At 38.8% G+C, this 13562-nt stretch overlaps 1 protein-coding gene across 1 annotated transcript in view; it reads left to right on the top strand.

Moving 5' to 3' along the window:
* Positions 1-13562, top strand: part of CLVS1 (clavesin 1) — a 163355-nt gene that overhangs the window by 67469 nt on the left and 82324 nt on the right. Inside the window, exon 3 of the mRNA XM_082364725.1 lies at positions 2708-2882. Within this exon, the coding sequence (XP_082220851.1) occupies positions 2708-2882 (175 nt within the window). The remainder of the gene's footprint in view (positions 1-2707; positions 2883-13562) is intronic.

Raw genomic sequence — 13562 nt, 5'->3', positions numbered from 1 at the left:
GTTGCATTTGACTTGGTTAACTACCTTCTGGTATTGGGTAGCTATTAATTTATAACAAACCATCCCCAAACTCAATGGCTTAAAAAAGCAATCATTTACTGTTGCTCACACATCTGTGGGGCAGCTAGAGTTCATCTAGGCTGGGGTCAGCTGGGTGGCTCTGCTTCTTTCAAAGATCTGCTAGCTGGCTGGCTGGGGAGTCATCCTTCTCTTCAGTCTAGCAGTCTAGCTGTGGCATATTCTTTTCCATGGCAACGGCAGAAAGCAAGAGAACAAGTAACATCTGAGGTCTCTAAGAGCTAGGCCCCGAATTGGTACACTGTCATTGCAGTCACATACCATCAGTTAAAGCAAGTCACATGGCCAAAGGGCAAGACATACACTCTCATCAATGAGGTCAACACATAGCCAGTGTGTGGATGCTCAGATAAGTGAAGAATTGGGGTCAGTAATGCAATCTATCATATCCTTCTTGAAACACTATCCCCCCTTTTAAAAAACACATTACTATCATGATTCTCTCACTTCTTATTTCCTTAACCTTTCTTCCTTCAACCTCAGAACTGTATGTAAGCTTTACATAAGGCTTAGCTTTTCTAAGTTTCCTGATTCTCTCCATGTGTGTATTCTTCCTAAGAAAGCTTATCCAGGATCAGACGCTCTAATTCCCTAATGGTCATTTGTAGTTTACCATTGGGCATTTCCATATTTTCCTTTGGAATTGCCTAAGCTCACAATCTTCGGTCTCACGCTCCACTTAAATCAATGTTTCTTCCCAATACAAAGCTGTATCTCTAAAAAAGACTTGGGTCTTTAGATCATATTTGCTATGAATGCAAAAACAAAACTCAAAGCCCTAGTGAAAACTTACCCTACATTAATAGGAATTTGACATCTCTAAAATTTAGAAGAGAATATATGTAAAAGAAAATGATGAGAACATTATTAAAAACCACATTCTATGAGAAATGGTTAAAGTTACTAATATATATATATTTTTATCTAGAGATTATATAGGGCATCGTGTCCACCATGTTTAGATAATTTAGTGTGTGGTATAGGAAGACCTGAGGTTCTATTCTTTATAGCAGAACTATACTCAGTGGGTGGGTTTGGGGGAGGAAAAGTTTTGCTTGATATAAGGAAGACATTTTTAGTAAGAAGAACTGTACAGAAACAGAATGGGCTAATATCTGTATTTTTCACGTGTCACTCCTCTTTCCTGAAATGTCTTACTCTTTTTCCCACTTATCCAAAATCCTATTTACCCTTCAAGGCTTAGCCCAAGCTTTCATTCCTCTGTAAGCTCTTCCTGATTACTCAAATTTTATCGATCCCTTTCAACTCATTTTGCTAATCTCCTACCCCACCCCAACTAAATTAAGGGCTCTTTGAAAGTAGAAATATGACATACTATTCTATAACTTCAAGTATTAAACAGAGCTCTGAGCTTATAACAGCCATTCAGTAAATTCTTACTGTTTTTTTGTTTGTTTTGTTTTTGTTCTATTGAAGTATAGATGATTTACAATGTTGTGTTAGTTTCGGTAGTACAGCATAGTGATACGGTTTTAGGTTTTTTTGCAGATTACATTCCATTATAGGTTATTACAAGATATTGAGTATAATTCTTTGTGCTGTACAGTAAATCCTTGATGTGAATCTATTTTATGTATAGTAATTTGTATCTGTTAATCCCATATTTAATCACATATTTTCTGATTTCCAATCTAGAGTCATTAGATTTGGTTATAATTTGAATCAGATTGAAATGCTCAGGAATCTGATCATTTCATCTGGTTTCACAAGACGATACAGCTTCTGATAGTAATGATAGTCTGAAGGAAGTAACAGATTTTGCCATCACTTGACATCCACAGAATTTAGAGATCCTTTAAGATCTTAAATTTTTAGCTCAAATAATTTGCTGGGAGAATTAGCAAAATATGCCATCATTTCTTCGTGTCTGAAAATTATTTATAACAAAAATCAACTTGTGACTGGGAATATTTGATGTGGAAGAACACATACAACACTAGAGAACTGTCACTCTAGTTTGTATTCAGGTCTACCTGTTGTCATAGTTACTGTTGTACTCCAAGCGATTTCCTTCCTGAATCACACTCTGCAAACCTTCAATGAAAATAAGCTATTCTTCTTGCTTTGTTTTTCTCTATTCATGAATTGAGGCTAAAAAATAGCATCAATTGCACAGTTGTTTTTACACTTTGAGCAAGATTTTAACCACACAAAAGAAATAAGAGGTTTAATCAAAACAAGTGCCTCTGATGAAGGTCTTACCTCATTTTTTCAGCAATATTCATTAAGTAGCTAGATACTGGGGCCACAACTATGATTATGGTCCAGGAGGGAGAGACAAGTAAGGGATGCATTTCAATGAAATGCAATCAGGTCTGTGGTGGAAGCAGAGACTAGAGACCCGAGGAAACACAAAAGAGAGACACCTTGTAAAGTCTGGGGTTCTGGTGCAGTCAGATCAAAGGGAGGTTCCATCCTGTGATTCTCAAAGCATTGTTCCTGTGAAGTTTAGCAAATGTATTTTCCATCACTTTGGGTACAGGACACTGGTGTTACCCTGCAGGCTGGGCTCACAGAGCAGAGGAGTGAGGCGGCCAGTGCTTCACACACAAAGTCCTATCACCTGCTAATATTCATGCACAGCCTCTCCTTTCTGCTTTGGCTGCAGGAACTCCTTCACAGACATCCTCCGGGCCATCCTGCTGTCATTGGAAGTCCTTATTGAAGATCCGGAGCTTCAGATAAATGGTTTCATTTTAATTATAGACTGGAGTAATTTTTCCTTCAAACAAGCCTCCAAACTGACACCATCAATCCTCAAACTGGCCATTGAAGGGTTGCAGGTATGTTCAATGAATGTACCATACGAGATAGTATGCGACTGTGTGCTCTTTTCTTATTGCAACCCAAGTAATGTTTGTCTTTGAGAATGGAAAAAGAAAATTTCGATAGAATCCACCTGTGAATACTCCGTATTTTTACCCCAGCCTGAGTTGAGATGATTTTTTTAAAAAAATTAGCCTCCATTTTCATTAACAACTCTAAACTACTGTCACCACAGGCACAAATTACCTACCGTTGCGATTATGAATAAAGCTTGGAGATGTTTAGCCAAATCCAATGTGAGAGCTCACACAAATTAAAACTAGAAAACATCTACTTTATGAGTGTGCCCTTATATTGCAGTGGCATGGAAGCTTTCCAGGGTTTCTGGAAGCATCTTTGCACAAGAAAATATACCCGGTGGGTCCTCGCTTCTCTGAAGGCAACGTGCTGAGGTGTTTGTACTAACGTAAATCATTTCAGGGCCACGGAAGCATATGGAACTCCACTTCCTGTTTGTATGACCAGTTGCCAGGACTTTGGGGAAGGGGTTTTTGTGCTGTGTAGACGTTAGTGTAGTCAGTTCCTGGGGTCCCTTCTACTTTTAAGGACCGGTGAGTCCATGAAAAGTAGCAAACTCAGAGCTAAGCAATGCTGCTTAGCTTCCTGGTGATGCATTATCATTGTACAAAAGAAAAGGCATAGTTCAGGAAGATTCAGAATCAGCATAGATAAAACTCAAGTCCATTCTTCATTTTGCAGGAAGATTGACACCCAACAGATGGCAGTTACATGCAGCTACATAGATCACAAACTATTTGTTAATGCTCAGATCAAGCAGCCAGTACTCAAGCTCTTCAAAGTACAAGACTGGGAAACCCATTTCAATCACCCATCATACTCCAGTGTGATGAGTAATTGATGGGCCTGTTTCTTAAACTGTGGCTGATTCACATGTGGCTCCCAGCAAATATACAGCACTTACAGGGCCTCTGATAAACTCATGTTTATTGAATGGAACTTATTTTGTTGAAAGGGTTTCCTATTTCAGAAGAGGAACAAGTACACACTGTTCCAAGAATGCCACATTATCCTGGGGAGCTACATCACACAGTATATCGGGGGCACATTTTAAAATTTGCTTTTGCATTTCTAGACTACAGAATATCCTGCCTTGCCTTAAAAATATCTCAATCATAGACTTGTTTGTCCTTTACTGTCGATCACTTTCTCTTAGCTCTCTTTTTCTCCAGCGTCCTCTCATCTAAGCCTCTGAACATCTGATCTTTCTCTCCTTAAAGCTTTTATCAAAGGGAGATTTAAAGTAAGCTGCAAGGTTTATTTCATTCCCTATAATTATGCTGGCCATATCTCCAGGATTTTCTGTGGTGTAGTACAAGCTTCATGTAATTTTATCTTTCTAAAAAGAGATAATTCATTACATGTGTAAGTAGCTGTGATTCAAATTCTATGTATTTATAAGATTTTTCATAAATCAGGAAGAAAAATGTACTTTTTCCAACCCTGTGTTCCAATTTTTATTTCTGGAAATGTGTGGATTATATAACATGTCCCCTGCCAACTTCTCTAGGCTAATGTGGGTCTTACTGAGTTAATGCATGTGAATGTGTTTTAAAACATAAAGCTGTACATAAGTTTGTAATATATTTTTACAAGAAATACTAGATGACTTTTTGTGGGGCAAAGCCAGTCCTATCTGGGCCTTCTCTCTTCATGTACCAGGGTCCGGGTTGAACTCCACAACATCCTATAGCTCTGGTTAAAGAACAGCCTCTACTGGGTGAAGGGGAGATGCATGGGGTCAGGGTCAGAGTGGAGAAAAAGTACTTCATCCCATCATCTCACAGAGCAATGGCCTGGACCTCTCTGTTGCTAAACAAGGTAAACTCCTTTGACTGTGGGAAAGCATCAGGCCTATCAGGCTGTCTGGATTGGGATGCAGCTTTTTCTGTGAATTCTGCCTGCCCAGTCCCTGAAGACCGAAGAACTCTTAAAAAGGTGCAGACCCTCCTGCCAGGAGAAGGAAGCCAGTGATCCTAGAAGAAGCTGAGCTTGGATGCAGCTCCTCTGTCTGGGATATGGGCTCCCTCTCCTAACGAGCTTGTTGGTTTGGTTCTTGCCCTACAGTGGGTGGTCAGCTCTGGCCAGCCACTGGCAACTTCTCGCTCCAGGCTATCCTCTCTCAGGCTTTGTGGGAATTCAGACACCATGGTCACCTCTCTACCAGCTCTCCCAGGGACCTTTTATCACTGCAGGGATTGCTTCCATCCAGTGTAACCATTAACCGCTCTGGCATTTCAAAGAAGTCCTAACTGATACTAGCAGAATTCATGTCTTTGTGGTCACACTGTGGTACAAGGAAGATCCCATACAGGTCTCCACTTGTCAGCCATGAAAGTTCAAGATAAATTTCATAACACCACTGACATGGGTAAAGGCCATGGACTTTACTGGAGAAAAGGAAAGGGTCAGTGAGAGTTGAGAAGTCACTGCTGTTCTTTTTTCCTCTGCACCATCAGAGAGGCCCAAGGAGGTTCGAGTGTCCTGTAGACATGCAGGAGATTGCAGGGGAGGGAGACCCTATGTCCACTGAAGGGAACTTGCTTTCTCTGCTGTCCTGCCTTTTGTGGGGTAGATGTGAGAAAGTAACCTGGCACGGGGGTACTAATCAGACTACTTTTGTGCTAGGCCATCTGGTTTGGGGTTTCAGCTGTTCACAGGTGTTATCTAGGATTACCTGCTGATCAACTCCTAGAGAATCTGGGGCCCTGAAATACGGCAACCCCCTCAACACACACAGATAGTACAATACCTCCTGTAGGAGAAGGGGGTGGGGTGCTCAGGTTGTGAGAATTTAGAATCATTTTTGTTCAGTCCTTCGCCTGCATCACAACCTAGTTTCAAAACCCTGAGTTTTAGCTCTATTACCGCTGTTCTTAGTTCTCCATAAAGAAAGTTGTTCAGTGAGACCCTCAATTACTAATTGTTCCAGGTTGGGTTCTCTGAGGAGCAGATTCTGACACAGAGATTAACATGCAGGAGATTCATTAGGGAATGCTCTTGGGGTCAGCACCCGCAGAAGGGAAGCTACGAAGAATGGTTGGCGGCAGGAGAAGTTAAGCTGGGATTCAATCATTTCCAATGAAAGCTTCAGGTGTTCTGAAACTGAGATGACCCTTCAGAGTTGTCCCTGACTGGAGCCAAGGGACTGGACCTTTATATTCCCATATTGTTCAGTAACTGAGTGCAGGCTATCCTGAGAAGTGGTTGTGAGTTTGGGCAAAGCAGCTCTCTTCAGCCTGGGGCTCCAGAGGGCACTATTATCTGAGAATTTTCTCCTGGTAGCACCTCAAGCAGCTGGGAAATCAATACTCAGTCCTAAAGGGGGCCTGGCAGCATATCAGAATATCTACCACAATAAGCAAAAGACATTTGGAATACCCTGTAATGTAATGTCGAGAAGCTTCCTTTATTTTGAATCTGGATGTTTAACTGCTTTTTTTCTTGGTTATATACAGTCCCGATTATCCCCAAGTGGAGGTGATACCATGTAATATAGAGGTGATGGGCACTGGGCTAGCAACTTGGTGACAGTCTTCTGTTTGGGTCTACCACTTGTATTTTAATGCTTTAAAAGGCAATTATAAGTTAGTAGAAGGAAGGAAATAATAAAGATTAGAGCAGAAATAAATGAAAAAGAGACCAAAAAGAATTTTAAAAACCAATGAAACTAAAGGCTGTCTTTTTTAAAAGATAAAGAAAATTGATAAACCCTTAACCAGACTCATAAAGAAAAACAGAGAGAGGGACCAAATAAGTAAAATTAGAAATGAAAGAGGAGAAATTACAACAGATATTACAGAAATACAATCATAAGAGAACTCTATGAACAGTTATACACCAACAAATTGGACAATTGAGAAGAAATGATTAAATTCCTAGAATGATACAACCTTTCAAGACTGAATCAGGAAGAAATGGAAAACTGAACAGACTGATTACTAGTAATGAAATTGAATCAGTGATCAAAAAACTCCCAACAAGCAAAAGTCCAGGACCGGACAGCTTCACAGGGGAATTCTACCAAATATTTAAAGAAGAGTTAATACCTATCCTCCTCAAACTATTCCAGAAAGCTGAAGAGGAGGGAACACCTCCAAACTCATTCTACAAGGCCAGCATTACCAAAACCAGACAAAGATACTACAAGGAAAGAAAATCAGAGGCCAATATCCCTGATAAACATAGATGCAAAAATCCTCAACAAAAATATTGGCAAATTGAATTCAACAACACATTAAAAGGATCATACATCCTGATCAAGTGGGATTTATTCCAGGGATGCAAGGATGGTTCAATATCCACAAATCAATCAATGTGATACACCACATTAACAAAACAAAGGATAAAAATTATGTGATCATCTTAACAGATGCAGAAAAAGCATTTGACAAAATTCATCATTCATTCATGATAAAAACTCTCAACAAAGTTGGTATAGAAGGAACGCACCTCAACATAATAAAGGGCATTTATGACAAACCCACAGCTAACATTATACTAAACGATGAAAAGTTGGAAGCTTTTTCTCTAAGATCAGAAACAAGACAAGCATGCAAACTCTCACCACTTCTATTAAACATAAGTTTTGGAAGCCCTAGCCAGAGCAATTAGACAAGGAAAAGCAAAAAAAGGCATCCAAATTGGAAGGAAGTAAAACTGTCACTATTTGCAGATCACATGATACTATATATAGAAAACCCAAAAGACTCCACCAAAAAACTATTAGAACAAATAAATAAGCTCTGTAAATTTACAGGATACAAAATTAATATACAGAAGTCTGTTGCATATCTATACACTAATAATGAGCTATTAGAAAGAGAAAGCAAGAATACAATCCCATTTACAATCAAATTTTTAAAGAATAAAATATCTAGAAATAAATTTAACCAAGGAGGTGAAAGACCTGTATACTGAAAACTATAAAACATTAAGGAAAGAAATTGAAGAAGATGTGAATAAAAGGAAAGATATTCCAGGCTCATGGATTGGAAGAATTAATATTGTTAAGATATTCATACTACCCAAAGCAATGTGCAGATTCAATGCAATCCTAATCAAAATATTTATGGCGTTTTTCACAGAACAAAAAATGATCCTAAAATTTGTATGGAATCACAAAAGGTTCTGAATAGCCAAAGCAATCATGCGAAAGAACAAAGCTGGAAGTATCACGCTCCCTGAGTTCAAACTATACTACAAAGCTACAGTAATCAAAAGAGTATGGTACTGGCATGAAAACAGAAACAGAGATCAAATGAACAAAATAAAGAGCCCAGAAATAAATCCATGCACATATGGTCAATTGATCTATGACAAGGGAGACAAGAATATACAACGGGAAAAGATGGTTTCTTCAATAAGTGAGGTTGAGAAAATTGGAAAGCTATATGTAAAAGAGTAACACTAGAACATTTTCTCACACCATATACAAAAATAAACTCAGAATGGATTAAAGACTTAAATGTAAGACTAAAACCTATAAAAATCCTAGAAGAAAACATAGGCATTATGCTCTTTGACACTGATCTTTGCAATATTTTTACGGATTTGTCTCTTCAGACATGAGCAACAAATGCATAAATAAACAAATGAGAGCATATCAAACTAAAAGCTTTTGCACAGCAAAGGAAACCATTAATAAAACAAAAAAGCAACTTACTGAATGGGAGAAAATATTTGCAAATGCTATGTCCAATAAGGGGTTAATATCCAAAATAGATAAAGAATGCATATAACTCAACATAAAAAAAATCCAATTAAAAAATTGGTAGAGGACCTAAATAGGTACTTTTCCAAAGAAGACATAGAGATGGCCAACAGGCACATGAAAAGATGCTCCACATTGTCCATCATCAAGGAAATGCAAGTCAAAACCACAAGGAGGTATCACTTGACACTGTCAGAATGGTTATCATTGAAAAGAGAAGAAATAACAAGTGTTAGCAAGGATGTGGAGAAAAGTACACTGCTTGTGGGAATGTAAATTGGTACTACAGAAAACAGTATGGAGGTTCTTCAAAAAATTTAAAATAGAACTACCACATGATCCAGCAATTCCATTCCTGGGTATTTATCTGAAGAAAACAAAAACACTAATTTGAAAAGACACATGTACCTTAATGTTCATAACAGCATTATTTACAAGAGCCATGATATGGAAGCAACCTAACTGCCCGTCAACAGATGAATGGATAAAGAAGATATGGTAAATATACACAATCGAATATTGCTCAGCCATAAAAAAGAATGAAATCTTGCCATTTTCGACAACACAGATGGACCTGGAAGGTATTATGCTTAGGGAAATAAAGAAGACAGAGAAAGACTGTATGTTTTCACTTATATGTGCAATCTGAAAAACGAAGCAAATGAACAAACATAAAACAGAAACAGACTTACAGATATAGAGAACAAACCAGTGGTTACCTGAGGGAAGAGGGTCAGGGAGGGGTAAAATAGGTGAAGGGGATTAAGACATACAACCTACCTGTTATAAAAAAATAAGATGCAGGGATATTATATACAGCAAGGTAATATAGTTGATATTTTACAATAACTTCATACGGTGTATAATTCATAAAAATATCTAATCACTATGTTATACACCTAAAACTAATATAATACTGTAAGTCAACTATACTTCAATAAAAATCTTTTAAAAATAAAGTAAAAGACAATTATATATATCCAACTAATCTTTGACAAAGGAGCAAAAGCACTACAGTGAAGCAAAGATAGTCTTTTTAACTAATGGTGCTACAATAACCAGACATCCACATGCAAAAAAACAAATCTAGACACAGACACAGGAGATGTAGGAGAAAGTCTATGTGACCTTGGTTATGGTGATGACTCTTTAGATACAACACCAGAGGCACAATCCAGGAAAGAAATAATTGATAAGCTGAACTTCATTAAGATTAAAGACTTTTGCTCTGCAAAAGACAATGAATGATGACCAGAGGTTGTGGGCAGGGAAGGATGAACAGGTGCAGCACAAAGGATGATACTATAATGATTGATACTTGTTGTTATACATTTGTCCAAACTCATAGAGTGTACAACACCAAGAGTGAACCATAATGTAAACTATGGACTTTGGGTGATTATGACGTGTCAATGTAGGTTCATCAGTTGTAACAAAGGTACACCTCAGGTGGGGACTGTTGATAATGAGGGAGTATTATACGTGTGTGGGAGCAGGGGATATATGGGAAATCCCTGTCCCTTCCCTTCAATTTTGCTGTGAACCTAAAACTGCTCTAAAAAATAAAGCCTTAGTGAAGAAAAGGGCAATTATACTGCCTCTGACAACAGTCATCAAAAAAAATGGCATGTCCATAGAACTTTGGTTATGTATTTCACAGGCTGAATTAATGAGTTATAATAATAATAATCATGTACAAGACAGCTCTTTAAGGGGTCATCAGATTTTTTTACATCAAAAGTTACCTTGCATCAGCCAGTCATGAAATTCTAATAGTGTATATAGTATATATTCCTCCTTTTAGAACAATGGGGTATGTCATTGTTTAGAATATTAAGTTGTCCCAGATACATAAATATTCTGTGAATATTAGTTCAAAAAACTTTAGTTAAAAATACTAATTTTGAGAATGCCTAGAAGTCACTTTCTCTCACTCTGCTGTTTCATTTCTTAAATGTGGTCAATAATGTCTAAAAGAGCGGTTATATCTGTTCATTACAACTTGTTTAAATTTTAATCAAACAAAGTAATATTTATGCCACCATTTTAATATAGCAAAGCATTATTCTCAATTCTTCTGGGGAATTCTGGCAGAATAAGCAGCATGCTGAAGTCCTGTTCTTGAGTTTTACACTGTTTCCAAAATCAATTTTTGGAATTATTTCTTGTAAATCACTGCCACCCAACCATTACGATCAGCACACAGCATTTATCAATGTTCAGCCAACCCAGATACTTAAAGAATTTACTGTGCCTAAGTGTTTCACTTAGGAAGAGCTATAGCCTTTTGTCCCATAGGCTATTTACAAAATATTTGATTCCCTAAGGACCCAGATGTTTGTTAAGGGTTTAGAGAAGCTTACTTTTCACTCACCAGAGGAGATCTAGGAAGCACTCTTTTTGCTTTTTTCTCATTTCTGTGCTTATGTCATTTTCTTCTGGCCAATCAGACACTTTATCAGTTCATTAACTCTTCGTTCCAGTTTAAGGTTTACTGTGTGACTTTTGTTGTCATTTTTGTTAAAAATGGTTTTATAATACCTATATCAACTTTGATTTAAACTCTCCCAACAGCTTTGAGCCAGTCTAGTGTGAAAGGAGGTTCACTGCTTTTCCAACTCTTAACCCAAAGGTGGGAGGGGATCGCGGGCAAGGCTCAGAGGCTCAGGCAGCTGGGATTCATCCATCTCCTGGGCGTCCCTTTTCATTAAACTGTTTCCAACCTTCATCCCTTCTCTCTAGCCTCCTTTCCACATCCTACTCCTTCCCACATTCTGATTTTCCATCTCTTTTCCAAAACATACAATATGTTCACTTGCCCTTGGGGAATCCAAAGTGCTCTATCCACTTGAAAGACTGGAACAGTAAAACGTCCGTCAAGTCACTGGGAAACATGACAGTTCCTGAGGGTAAATGAATGACTGGTGTGATGAGAAATTTGTAAAGGCTGGTTGGGCAGATGCATTTCGAGTTAGTAGTAGATTCACACCAAGTCAACAGTCTATGACTCAGACAGGCAGACATACTGACTTGTGGTGTATTCATTCAAAAGAAAAGGTGAGTCTGGTATTCTTCTAAACCAGACGACAGCAGAGAACAAAGCAACCTGGCTTCCTGAAGCTACATCCTAGGGTTTTATTATGCAGTGTAGTCCACAAACCAGCAATCTCAACATCACCAGGAGCTGGTTAGAAATGCAGACTCTCAGGCCCTACCCCAAACCTACTGAATCAATCTGCATTTCAAGTTCTCCAGGTGATCTGTACTCACATTAAAGTTGGAGAAGCACTGCTCTAGTAGATGGCATTGCGGTATAACGCGATGGAGCGCAGCTGTAAGTACACAGACTCCCCGGAGGACTTGCTACAACACACACGGCGGGACCCCACTCCCAGTTTCTGATTCTGTAGCTCTGGAGAAGAGCCCGTGAGTTTGCCCTTCCAAAACGTTCCCAGGTGATGCTGCTGCCGCCTTGGTGTAGGTGAGAGCAGAGTCCAACTATGTGGGCTTCAGTCCTGGCTCTGCCACTTTAAGACCTCAGTCAAGTCATTTAACTCTTTCAGTTCTGGTTTTGTTGTCTGTAAAAATGTGGTCTCAAAACAGTACTACCTCATAGGTTTATGGTAGAAATTAAATAGTGCATGAAAAGCGCCCAGGCCATAGTCAGTGCTCACTGAAAGGTAGAATGTTATTGAAAGAATGAAGAGGCCAGCCCTTATCTGTGGGCTCCTGTGGCTCTAATTCACGAATTTAAATGAAATTGCTCTCCATTGCCTCAGCTCTAAAGTTTGACCTCCCCAGCCTGTTCACCGGCCCCAAACACGGGAGCTACCTTCTCACCTCAGTTAATGACTTGGGTCCAGCTTGGTGTCACTTGTTCAGACTGTGGCACTTGAGGGGTTTTTTCTGTTTATGTGTTGTGATCCTTTTAATTATCACCAAAGAGTCCACTCCCAAAGCCTTTGTAGCTGAGTGATTAATGGGGTCAAAATTCACCTCTTTCATCCTGGAGGACTCTTTTAAGCAGTAACATTTACAGTCTTTGATGCTTACAGTTTTCTTATATTAAAGAATATTAGATACAAACAGATTGAAGGAAAAGGATATTTGTATATATTTTGCCAAGAAGGTTCTTAATTCATTCTGAACACTCCAGGGGTGCCTGAAGAACACTTTCTCTCTAAACAAACTACTTTCTCAGGCCACAAAGCTGTAATTCTGAGTTTGCAGTAGTGCAATATGTTATTATAGAAATATTAGAGGAATAAAATATCCCTTTTAATGCTCTACCTTGTTAAGTATCAATTAAACTCAGGAAGACAATTAGAGGTAATGACACTCTGGTGATCCAGATGGCAGACAGGATGGCCCATTTAAAACAGTTCCAATTATATAGGTCTATCTCTGGCATATTTTTGATAACTGGTTTTTCTGGACTCTCATGCATTATTGACCTAGCCAATGCTCGGATTCATCCATTCAAGAAACAGTTACTAAGACTTGACTTTGAATCAGCCACAAAAGTAAACAGAGGCAGTCCCTGCTCTCAACAAGTCATCATTCAGAGTAGAGGCAGATCTATAAACAAATGATGAAAACAGTGTTGCATGTGCAGGAAGGGTCATAGGTACCAGGTTAATACAATCCCAATCCAGGCAGGAGGAGTTAGGAATGGCCTCCTGGGTGAGGCCACACCTCAGCTGATTCTTAGCAGATGACTGTGGAATAGCTAAATGAAGGCAGGGTGGGAGAAATTTCAGGTAGAGGAGATATTATGGGCAAAAATACAGAGGCAAGACATCACTCACTAAGAGAGAGAAGCAGAATTAATTTCATAATCCTGGCGTGCACAAGGGCCAGGCAAGGAGCTTGTATGCCCCTGTGGCATGCTAAGGAGCTTGGTCTC

This window comes from Balaenoptera borealis (assembly GCF_965194805.1).
Source record: "Balaenoptera borealis genome assembly, chromosome: 17".
NCBI classification, from domain to species: Eukaryota; Metazoa; Chordata; class Mammalia; order Artiodactyla; family Balaenopteridae; genus Balaenoptera; species Balaenoptera borealis.
The sequence above is the reverse complement of the archived record's forward strand: the minus strand, read 5'-3'. Positions and strand labels throughout refer to the sequence as shown.